The sequence below is a fragment of the Bradysia coprophila genome, assembly GCF_014529535.1.
Source record: "Bradysia coprophila strain Holo2 chromosome X unlocalized genomic scaffold, BU_Bcop_v1 contig_173, whole genome shotgun sequence".
Classification (NCBI taxonomy): Eukaryota; Metazoa; Arthropoda; class Insecta; order Diptera; family Sciaridae; genus Bradysia; species Bradysia coprophila.
Window position 1 is genome coordinate 1,543,057 of NW_023503302.1, and position 12,273 is coordinate 1,555,329.

General features: G+C 33.8%; 2 protein-coding genes across 2 annotated transcripts; both read left to right on the plus strand.

Annotated features, from left to right (window-relative positions):
• The first annotated feature begins 544 nt into the window (after positions 1–544).
• LOC119068086 lies at positions 545–1,840 on the plus strand. The gene is made up of 5 exons (XM_037171504.1): positions 545–682; positions 745–897; positions 1,048–1,242; positions 1,300–1,495; positions 1,573–1,840. The coding sequence occupies exons 1-4, from the start codon at positions 614–616 to the stop codon at positions 1,444–1,446; spliced, it is 564 nt and encodes a 187-aa protein (XP_037027399.1). The 5' UTR covers positions 545–613; the 3' UTR covers positions 1,447–1,495; positions 1,573–1,840.
• Positions 1,841–5,959: 4,119 nt separating this feature from the next.
• Positions 5,960–7,201, plus strand: LOC119068087. Its single transcript, XM_037171505.1, has 4 exons — positions 5,960–6,119; positions 6,185–6,331; positions 6,655–6,846; positions 6,993–7,201. Exons 1-4 carry the CDS (start codon positions 6,048–6,050, stop codon positions 7,137–7,139), a joined length of 558 nt encoding a protein of 185 aa, XP_037027400.1. The 5' UTR covers positions 5,960–6,047; the 3' UTR covers positions 7,140–7,201.
• Positions 7,202–12,273: the final 5,072 nt, after the last annotated feature.

Here is a 12,273-nt window from a genome sequence, read left to right on the forward strand (position 1 = left end):
AAAAACATTGCGGAAGCAGTAATTTTCCAATTATTTATATTTCAGACTTATCCACTTTAGATCCAATGCATGTGTAGTTATACAAAGTAATTGTTACAGTCTAACATAAAATGCGATCAATTTCTTTTTTTCTTTAATATGATTAAGATCGCGTTGATGTAAACAAAGTCGCCTTACATACATACATACAATTTCTAGGCACGGTATACTAGTCTCGGAGACCATGTGCCAATTAGTACCCTTTAAGGCCACGGCTTAAAATCTGTTCCACATTGTTACACTACCTTAAACCAAAAATATTTGTTTTTCCAGTTTTGTTTTTGAGCGGTGCTAGGCTGGCCCTCACATTTCTTTTTTTTACTACAGTTTTCACATAAATTTTTCAACAAAATCATTTAAAAGTCTTACTGATTCTTGTTTGGACAATTGAGATGTATTCCAGCAATGTTGATAAATGCAACATGTTATAGCGTCCGGTAATAGTAATTACGTGTCATGCAAGGAAAATATCAAAGATGAGTATCGGAACATAATCGGTTTAATAAAACTAAATTCAAGAGCAATTTTCGAATGATATTTCATCAATTCGTTACCAGCTACAGTCATACTCAAAATGAAGTTGGGACGAGGTACAAAGTTGACGTTGTTATTCGTAACTACATTTAGCTGTGTCAAAATTGCGGTAAGTAAAAGAATAACCACAGTATCTGATTAATCGGTGAATCTAATTAATGTTATTGACAGGGTGGTGTCTGGATGGAATATGAAATAGCAGGTTTTGATAATATGGATGGTTCGCTTCTCAAAACAGACCTCAAGTCTAAGCGCTACGATAAAACAAGCTTTGGAATTAGTGGAACGGTTCATATAGTAAATGATTTTTGTGATGATTTTGAGGTATGCTATGATTAAGCGATGCTCGTAGCGTAATATTTCTATGTGTTCTGAAGTGGTTTGATTTGCATATTTTCGGACAATGTTAAATTCATCTCAATATTCCGTAAGAATTTCGAAGAGGAAACCCTCAATGAATATGTAATGTTCCAGATTGAGCTCGTCCTTTTCCACAGTGCTAAAGGCAACAATCAATTCGTTAAAATGCCTTACAAAGTTCCTAAGGATGATTTATGCACTACAGTGAACGGGATATACATTAAAAGTAAATGTGCGAGAGATGTTGCGGCTGCATCGGATCTTCCAGCTCCGGTAGAAAATGAATCACTGTGCGCGTTATACAAAGCAGTAAGAAAGTTTTTTTTAAATCGAAAACGAGTACGTTTCTTAATTCTCGTTTTGTAGGGAAATTACACCATTAAACAGTATATATTGGGAAAGGATGTGGTGCCGAAATTTCTACAGACTGGTTTATATAAGGCACAAATTCTTGTTAACAAGAAGGGTTCCGATGAAGTGTCAACGTTTACACTTCACGTAAAATTATATTGAATATACCTTTCTGACGTCCAATACAATTTTAAAATATTAGGAGTCCACAGACATTCGATATTTTTAACGTTGCGAATTGGCAACGGACTATTAGAATATCTATGAGTAAGTTTTACATAGAAAGCCCTGTGTAGACTGCACAATTTTTTAATTGGCATTGCAATGTATTAACGTAAGTCAACATATTCTTTGAAATTCAAAGTTTTAATAAAATATTTTGAATGGGGAATGGAAATAACTCTTCAGAGTAAAAGTTCTTGTCAATTGTCAATTATGAGCAAAATTTAAAATCCGACCCAATTTCTAATATTATTGGAGCAATACAATACAGACTGAGTGTCGAATTTTAAATTAGGTTCACCATAACTACGATCAATAAATTGTACAAGTATATTGCTTACTTGCTTGGAAATTTATGTTTTTACAAGAACGAAATACATTTTTGATAGAGTCTCTAAAAATAATGAACTTTGCTGCGAATGGAACAATTTTCAACTTTCAACAAAACGATGCATTGATCCATTGATCTCAGATAAAAGAATACTAAAGACTAAGAAAGCGAGGCTTCGTTTCTTCTTTTATAAGACAATTCTGTTATTGCCGGTTTCAGCCACATTATGATCACTTATCAGAAGGATTTGAAAAATTTTATGGCCAACGTACAACGTATGATAATAATATGCTAGTAAACACTTGATACAGTGCCGCACTGGCCATACTGCGAAGTCGGTAGACACCCGAGGAACATATGACACAATTGAATCAGTTGGTTTTGTTTCAAATTTTTTAGGCCCCAAACGAAATTTCCCGAAGCGTAAGGTGGCAGTAACTGCAGTCCCGATTTAAAATTGTCTCATTCGTCAGAAAAATTGAAATAGACGCGAAGAAAATTGGAAGGTAGGTTCATGGTGTCATGGATAGTAGATGTCATTACCTACCCAACGACACCCATATCTTCGAATGACCATAATTTCAGATAAATGCGTTACGTATTGTCGGTGATATGCAACAAAAACTATACTCATGCAGACCATTTTTTCATGATTTTTCATGAAAACATAATTACTTCGAGGATTTTTTTTTTGCAAATGACTCAGGAGGGTCCCCTGATTCAATTACTGGATACCCTCCAAAAATCGTCGATGGTTTGTTTTTAAGTTGTTTGAAGTTTTAGCAAATTGACTTAAATTGAAGAAATTTGAGAAATGAAGTTACTTGTCTATAACAGATACTCAAAGACTCCATCATTTTCGGCCCTCTTATAAAATACAGGAAACGTCAGTGAAATTTAGACATGAACTTGATTCATATGTTTTTCAGCTGGTCCACTTTTACACAAACAAAACTGTTTATACTTCTTGATACCGCTACCACGCGCATGTGTGTAACTATTTCAGCCGAATAAAAACGTACAAACAGTGGTGTTTGAACAAGTGGACCAGCTGAAGCAAATTCATGTCTAAATTCCACTGACGTGGACTGTATGTTACATCGCGTCGAAATCAAAGCCAAAAATTGACCAGGTGCCATCCACATCGTACATAGAAAATCCCAAGGAAAATCGGCTAGTTTCGTCCATGAACGATGAACAAACTCTCATTCCCATAGAAAAATCGGTTAGTTTCGTCCATGAACGTTGAACAAACTCCTTCCGATTTCTTGACACAAACAATAATCTCTGGTGCATCATCAATTCAATGAAATATTTCTCTCAAACCGAATTACATTCTGATTTTTGTGTGGTTACCGAAGATTCATTCTTAAACACAACCATCAACCCGGTCGTGTTGTTTCCGTTATATAAATTTTTTATTTTCAATAAGATGTTTAGCATTTCAATTACCCCAGGGCCATGAAAATCTCATTTACCTAATTTGACTACACCACCATACAACATAAGATGACAAATTTCGGTATTTGCATATAAATAAGAAATAACACAGACGGATTGTCTGACATGGAACACCAATTCAACCACCTATGTTTTTCGAGAATTTTTTTTTCTATTTTTTTTTATTTTATTCAGAAATGTCGTCTTCTAACCATACCTCCTCTTCTATACAAATTGATTGATGTTTGATAATTTTTATTTTCAGTGAAGGATTTTGTTGTTGCTCTCGAGAAATGTGTTCGGTAAAGAGGGGTGAATCACATTGTACGGAATGTGTGTGAGCCAAAGGAATTATTGTGGGATTTTGCAGTTGATGTATGCAAACTGATGTTGATTGGAGAGATTATTGTTTTCGGTTTGCATGAAATGGGATTTAATATACGGAAATAGAATTGTCGCTTTAATAAGAAAAGAAGCGTTGATGTTTGTGACGTGTGCTGTAATAAAATGGAGAACGTTAAGGAAGATAAATTTTGATGCTTGGTAAAAACGAAAGACGAATCAATGGAAGAAAATTTCCATCGCAATAAATATATGAGCAATCCGGTGTGCCATAAAAATTTATAAGCCGCTCAGTTTTAGGCAGACACACAGACAATAAACTAATAAAATAAAGTTCTCCACTATATAATATGAGATATATTTCGTTCACATTCTATGCACATAACATTAATGTGTGTAGATGTGAAACTAACGAGACGCTTCGCTGTTATTGCTGTGAACAGCATTTCAGATTTGCTTATTTTCGAGGAATTATCTACATTATATTTTCTCTCACATGACATCGCTGTTAATAAATATATGGAAAATAAAGAGCCATTTTCAAAGACCCCCAAAAAGGATATTAGATTTACCATTTACTGCACGGCATTTTTGTTTCTTTTTGCTTTTATAACAAAAATAACTGTACATTGGGATGGCAATAATAAAATATTCATCTAGTGTCGACGTTCATTTTATACAATGCATAATATACACACACAACCATATAACGTAACGACATTGTCAACTATTTTGCTAGCTTCATCTATTTTAATTTTTGAATTAAATTCATATATTTTCTCAGGAAATTTATTATAAAATAGCGTTAGATAGTATATTCAACTTTGCATTTATTACCAAAAATCCAATTCATGGCTCAACATATATTTTATAGCACCGACTTGTTCACATTGGAAAACATCATGTATGGTTCTTTATATGTGTATGACTACTTGCTCTTGTCTAATATTTTGTGTGCATGCATATAGACGTATATATCCCCCAAAAAGGAGTTATAATTCACGACTATACCACCACGATTTTGTTAACAAAGCAAATAAGACGGAACTCAAGGGATCCGAAAAGCAAAAGACTCCATGTGTATTGTATTCACAGTGAATCCATACAATACACAAGCTACTGTGTAATGGGATAGCATGTTATATGGAAGTATAATTGCTGCATACGGGGTGGAATGTTTGTACAAGAAAGTTAGATGTTAGTTCTCTGTAGGGCACATTCATTTATATGCTCTTTTGTCTGCAAATTTGACCCTTTTATTGAGATTGAATCTTAATTTAAAATACATTTACCTGGTTTGGTAAGGTACATTCTTTTTCGGTACCATATAAGTGTATATATGTACGGGAATGAAGTAATAAAGCTTTATAATCATACTTTATCGGGTGATTTCTTTTTATTGAATTTTGAAAACCGTTTTTCCATGATGATGTGTTTGTTTTTGTTAACTATTTTTTTGCCATTTTACAGGTAGGTTAGCCCGAGAAATGGTTATTACATTTTGGACGGGTTCTTTGTGTCGTCTCTCAACTATCATAGAAAGTCTTTATATTCTATACTTTATGCTTTATGTTTTAGTACATTAAGTTGCATAACAGACCCAAAGGGCCACGTCTGATCCACGTTATACTTATCTTTTTGTTGGAGTATCCATACAAATCAAGAATAGTTGAACAGAAAAATCATTCCCCAATTTAGCTAGATTTGATGACTTTCAAAAGGGATGTCCACGTTTTTTTTAAACCACCTGTCAATGTGTTCGATTTTCTCTTTTGTGCTGATGTCAACTTTGACAGTAGAACAAAAGAACTAGGTCTCCTTCGCGTTGCTATAGAGTTAAAAACACTCAAATTTTACCTAAATCTAGTACTTCATTGCTGTTTCAAGCTGTTTAATCGTGTAGCGATTCAGTAGATACATTTTAAAATGTCTCCATGTTATAATGTTTAAAATATAAATTTTGCCGTATTAGAAACATGTGAGTAGAAATGAATTTGATGTCACGATTTGATGAGGCTAATTAATAAAACTGTAATATTAACTTCAACATGACATTCAAGTGTTTTTTTTTCTATTTTGTCTACATCGTTATCGTTTCCACCTTTTTCACATGGACATTCGCGTTAATTGAGCAGGTTAGAGGTCAGACCTGTGTAGATTTAAAATGCACTAATTAAATAAAATAATTAATTAAATTAATTGCAATATATGATAATTATTAACAAAACATACATAGCATGATGGACAATAATGCAAAAAATACATGTTCTCGCGTTAACGTTATCGTGGTATTTATCAAACATAAGTACAATTAAATCATTGCTATAAAAGTAATCAAATAAACGGGCCATAAACTATTGTATCGTCCATCGCTGTTGAAGTGTTTTTAATCGAATTAGTGGTAGCAGGATCACGTTAAAGTCGTAAAATGAAGCTCTGCAATTTTGCAATACTTTGTATCGTAACAGTAACGTTTTTCAGCTTTATAATGATTACAACGGTAGAAATTCAAATTCTTTTACAAATGTTGCCTTCATAAAATCAATTTTTTTGGTTTAAATGCAGGCATGGGTTGATTATGACTTAGTAGTCGTTGAAACTATGAATGACACGGCGGAACCAATGGAGTATAAGATTACTAAAAAACGTGCAGATCGTTTTACATTTGTTATTGACGGCACCGTAGGTTTTACAGATTTGAATGGATGTGATGTAAGTATATAATGAGACAATAATCATAGATGGTTTCTCTAACACAAATAGATACTATCACAAAGAGAATGGTGTCTACTCAAAAATCTAATGCATCTGATCCATACATACTGTTTTGCACAAGTAAAAAATCCTCCTTTCGTTTCTACGCTGTTATTTTTTTTTTGACATTGAAATAGTTTACGAAATGAGAGAAATCAGAGAAACGGAATGCTTAGATATGTAAGTGGGATTTTTCACATGGACGAAGCGGCGGTTACGAATCTTAAAAAGTGCAATGAAAATTTCTCACATTGCCATATAATGAATCTTTCCTTATACAGTCAGAATTAAAAATCTACTACAGTGCTCCCGACAGTACCAAGTTTGCATTGTCACCATTCAAACTGCCAAGAGCCCCGATTGAGCAGGCGTTGAACCAGGACTACCGTAAATACCTGATGAATCCACTCAAGGATTTTTCTGACCTTCCGTACTCAGAGGATGAGGAAGTTGACTTATACAAAGAATTTTTGGTAAGGAAAGGTTTCGTATAACAATACAAAGTTGGAATCGGAATTAAATTTATTTCAATTACGATTCCAGCTTAGCATGGAATTTAATCCTATCGTATCGTGAATCACGTATCAGTTTAACAAAAAAAAAATGTTTAAAATTTTAGCATCACAAATTTACGATCAACAAATTTTTGCTCCATAATACGACAATTCCCGCCGACCTGGCTGACGGAACATACAAGTGCTACCTTTTCATCTACAAAGGGCTCGATGTTTTAAATGCAATTCATGTTATGCTCAGACTATACTAATTTTTGTGATGACCATTGTCGATTGCACCAAATATAATTGCATGCGTATCACTTGTTGGCAATACTTTCTTTCTACTCTATTACCATTCCTACACGTATACGTATCGTAATGTTGTTCTCATGTATGAGGAGAGTTGAATTAAAATTGTTGGATCTTATAATTCGGTCCCTGTACCTTCAAAATCTTGACTGAAACCGTTCGTCTTTCGCAATCAAAGCAATAATAAAATAATTTAATCTAAGGAGATGTTACTCAAATATCTAAAATCCGAACACCAAACTCAATCTCCACATTTTTCCGATTTTCCTCCTTTGATGTTTGAAAGCTATAGCACAAGAAAAGTGTTTTTAACAAGAGATCATTTTTACTCTTTTGATACTCTTGTTTAAGTTGTTTGTTGTTTATGTTACCACCCTTTTTGCCGACCAAAGAACATTTCATTTCCACTACCGTTACTGGTGGATGGGTGAGTGAAAATGGATACAAAGGATTATTTGATCAAGAAGTGCTATTTAGTTTCGGGTAGCGTTTTCATTAAAGGTATAATACAAAGTAGTCAAAAGGACCAGTGTTCTTAAATAATTTGCTGGAGATGAGAAGTGTTACAAACAAATGGCAACGACGATGAGAGAGTGACATAATTTGTGTAATTAAATGAAGCTTTGAAGATATTTTCAAGTCTGTTTATCGTACAAGGAGGCTTGTCAATATTATAAAATGTAATTGCAAACAGGTAGGATATAATGTAAAATGGGCTCGAATGTCTTTTTTTGTGTGTGTGCTATAGAGTAGAGGTATACTATGAACGAGCCTATAATATGGAAATCATTGGATAATTCAGTCAAAAATAAACAAAATCAATCAAACCATTTTCCTGTTCCGACGAAATTGTTGAATTTTCAATGTCAATAAATGGGAAATAATATTATGCGGTAGAAAAATAAAAGTTAATTTATTTGACATAAGAACTACCTTCCAACAATCTTAAACATGGGTATAATTCAACCTGGCATTCTGCAATTATTTAGAAATTAAAATACAATAAAACTGCTCCATTTGTCACGCTATTCCTAACGAAATTAAATGGTATACATATACAAGAACAGCGACCGAGTTTGCGATGAGTACGACATGGAACCGTTTCCTTAAGTAAAATGTAAGCGAGGCAGGATGTCTTACCGTTTTTTGGTCTGGGATATATTATCGCCACCGCATGTATACACGTAGCTGTATGGCTTATACCGGGAGGCAAAATAATTTGATATATTGTTGAATTCTGTGGGTTATGCGAATGCGAATGGATATTTTAACGACAAAACCGTTGCATGTCGTCACGTTACTGGTGTCAATACTTTTTATGTGTTCTTTGTTTCGTGTAATTATTGTAGTGTATACACATTGTGTAGTCTTTTAAGTTATTATGATTATATAGTGGATGTTGAAAGAAAAATCGATGAGACACATTAGACCATACAAATTTGATTTTTTTTATTGTTGGGTTATATATAATAGCTAAACCAGTCGCAATTAATTGGGACTGCGTAAGTTGCAGTCGAACTTGAATGCGATGCATTTGATAGGTTACTTTAACATTTGACTATTACAAAAGTTAATTTAAGAATGGAGTGAATGAATATGTGTGATCAAATGAGCAAGGCCCATACCGTTATCAGGTCAAATTTTTCATGATTAACACTGCGAATAACATATTAAGAAACCCTTTTTGAAACGCAAACATATATTAAAGTTTACATGAAGTTTTCCTTCGGCTGCGGTCCTTAGCAATGTAAACTTGAAAATTATCTAACAAAATGTGAACCAAATTTAAATATCTGTCATTTCTTACACCATTTTGACAGAATATAGAAATGTTCAGACAAATATATTTTTTCCCATTTTGCTTGGATCCACCCCCTAGACACTTCGACAAACCCTAGCTTGGATATTGTGTACAAAATTTGTTGTGTATTGGTATTGTTGGCGTATTTCTACCTAAACTATCAATTTTTGAAGCTTTGTGTGTGCTTGTGAATGCTACTTTCATGTTAAACGCTGAAAAAGCTTTTATAGAATAGGTCCTCGCCAGGGTTTGAATGCTGATATTGTTGGTGGACAATCAGTGCGTGCCCACTGATTTACACTCTAGGGGTACGTAAATTTCGTAGATGTTAGCCATTTCCTTATAAGCTGTTTTAGATGGAGGTGAATGCACAATTAAATTACAAGGTATTTTTCGGTAGTGAACTTAACGTTTCACCGACGTTGGTCGGGTCTGTCTATCGGGTCTGTCACTTATGTCTACGTACTTTTAATATCAACAAATTGACAGAGATTCTAAAATAACAATTGTTGTACCACACATTTTGCAGGGCTGCCACTTCGCATAAACCTCATAAAAATTTCGAAACTTATCCTAAAATCTCCCAAAACTCCAAAAATTAAGCTTACAAAAAAAATTTGGTGGTAACACAAAATCCATAAAAAATTCCTATTTCATTTTGAAACTTATTCTCTATCTCTATCTCTCTCTCTCTCAATCAAAAATAATTTAAAACCCTTCTGAAACGAAACAAGAATCTCCTTAAATCAGGTATCACCAATCAAAAACGTCCTAAAATCCTCATTAGATAAAGCCTCCTAAATTGCTAAAATATGGGGCACTTTAAGCCTGGATTTTGTTATTTAAAACCAAAAATTCGAGTTTGGCTGAGCTCGCCTCTAATTTTCGTCGAGGCACATCTTGAAGTGTGAACTCTCCTGGTGTTTGCTGCAACTAACTCATCAACAGACAGATCATAAAGCTTTTTAGTTGAAGTTTAATTACGAAGTTTAGTACCACTGTAAACGAGCCATTTTTGTCGAGACTAATTTGCTTGAATTATACTAAAAAATAACGGAACAAGCAGCATTTCCGAAATTTTGATGAAAACGATGTGTATGTATAAATATAATAATGCAGTGCATATGCAAATGAAGCTTTTTAGGATTTCTTCTGAATCTCGTTTCAAGTTATTATAATATTCACATCTGCCAGCACAACCAAAAATTTATATATTCCATAAAGTAACATTTTGTTTGGATTATTTTAAAATTCTCACAACCTCTAAGTATTTTGCATTTACATATGCAAATATTATATATTTTGTCGCAAAGCAGATTTCAATGTATAAGTATCTACAGATGGAACATTACCATGCCGAGAAATTTCTTAACGACTTCTAGACACATATAAATGTATATAAAATCGCATATATATACCGAACCAAAAAAATTATTTAAATTACTCGTATGTACTCTGGGTGGGTGGGAAATAAAGTGCTTCGGTTTTAGCAACTTATTTTCTTCATCTTCAAATGAAAACAATTGAAAGAAAGAAATTGAAATTCTTAGTCGTTTTTCCACAAATTTCAAACAAATCAAATGAGGCAAACTCAAGCGAGTAAATTTATTTCGACAAAAAATTGTACCCAAATGTTACTTTAGCATTTCGATAAGCTACACACATGTATCTCAATAGTATGGTACCATCGTTAACTCTCGAAACCGTCACAAAGGGTAATAGAAATACAATAAACATTTTCTTGGTTTCGTGAATAAATTAAATTTTCATTTTAACCATGAATTGGAGGTGCGAAAATTGTATTTATGTAACCGAAAACTTATCATGTGTTTTTGCAGCTAGAGGTGTCAGATATAAATATTGGATAGATAGACATTTAATCAAGTAATGCATTTGGTGCAACACTTCCAAAAATTACCGAAATTCCTGATGGCGTTAAGGAATCTGTTACGTCAAATAAAATGCAGTTCAATTTTTTGAGTTTTAGGTAGTCTGCAACCATCGGTGTAGGGCAGCCAGTTACGAGCACCGAAAGAGAAAATCGGGTCACATGAATGTGTGGGCCGAAAGAGATTTTGACGCCCTACCCAATGTCTAAGCGAGAAAAAATCAACTTTTTGATCAGCTAAAGTTGCATGGAAAACTTAGGACTAGTTCCGAAAAAATCAACATCTTAAAATCTAGTGCACTGGTTCACTGACTTGGAGGTTTGTTTTCAGCTAGAGAAACCTAGGTATTATTATTTCTGAACCAACTCCAACTCTTTTTAATTGGCGTAATTTTATACGCATCCCCAAGACTTCTAAATTCCTAATTCTATGAGCAACTTGTGTGAGTGGTAGCTCAAAAAATTTCAGGGGATTCTAGAAAAATCGTAAATAATTTTAGCGAAAATACTATCGGCCACCTCTAAAACACTGAAATCATTTCCTCGTATTCGTAAAATCGGTTTTAAATTCTAAAACTTTTTTGATTGTTCCCATATAAGACCTTCCACATACTTTCCTATGTTATATAGGTATAAATCCGAGATTAAATGTTTATATTTATTTAATGGCTTACGAAAAATAAATTTTACAACTTTTCGACATCAACATCTCGTCAACGCAAACAAATGGAACTAAAAATTGATTCTCATTTTCATTTCCACATTTCTCCATACATTCGCCTTTTAAGTGTACGGTGTACACACGTAACGTTTTTCGGTATCTAAAATATTTGTTAGATAATATCCTACACCATAACAACACAATTCGATATAATTTTATGAACAACTCAAGCTCAAAGCACATATTGAACGAGCCCCCATTTTAATATTTGGTCAAATAATACGTCCCTTTTTCGGTATATAAATTGGGATGTAAGCACCTCGTTAGTCCCGAACAATTTGAACTTTCTATAGTTTGGTGAGCAAAGACTGACCCTTTCTTATCAATTATCTATATATCTGATGGTTGATGGGTCACTTAACTGGTCGAATCTCGTGTTTGCTGGAGGTTGAAAAAGACATCATTTTTATGGGGGATATTTCACTCAATTTTTGTGTTTCCGTTATGATGTGCTCTTCAGCACGACTGGTGAGCAACAGGTGTTTTGACTGGCTTAAGAGAAAAGGACTCCAATAAAACAGCAAAATTCGTACAATGTGCATACGTGCATAGCTGTTTTCTGCCGTAATTAGTCGTATCTTTAGACGTATTACGTATTGATTAACCTCTTAACATCATAGACTGGTCTGATTCCACTGGTGAGCTCCGGAGACTCTAGATTCAGATGGTTCTGATTCCCCGGGG

What these genes read in the sequence shown, in the direction of transcription:
- LOC119068087 (XM_037171505.1), top strand. Translation starts at nt 6,048, where the DNA reads ATGAAGCTCTGCAATTTTGCAATACTTTGTATCGTAACAGTAACGTTT. An exon ending in CAGATTTGAATGGATGTGAT is followed by an intron (nt 6,332 to 6,654) that starts GTAAGTATATAA and finishes TTCCTTATACAG; the next exon opens with TCAGAATTAAAAATCTACTA. An exon ending in ACTTATACAAAGAATTTTTG is followed by an intron (nt 6,847 to 6,992) that starts GTAAGGAAAGGT and finishes TTAAAATTTTAG; the next exon opens with CATCACAAATTTACGATCAA.
- LOC119068086 (XM_037171504.1), top strand. Translation starts at nt 614, where the DNA reads ATGAAGTTGGGACGAGGTACAAAGTTGACGTTGTTATTCGTAACTACA. An exon ending in TTAGCTGTGTCAAAATTGCG is followed by an intron (nt 683 to 744) that starts GTAAGTAAAAGA and finishes TGTTATTGACAG; the next exon opens with GGTGGTGTCTGGATGGAATA. An exon ending in ATTTTTGTGATGATTTTGAG is followed by an intron (nt 898 to 1,047) that starts GTATGCTATGAT and finishes GTAATGTTCCAG; the next exon opens with ATTGAGCTCGTCCTTTTCCA.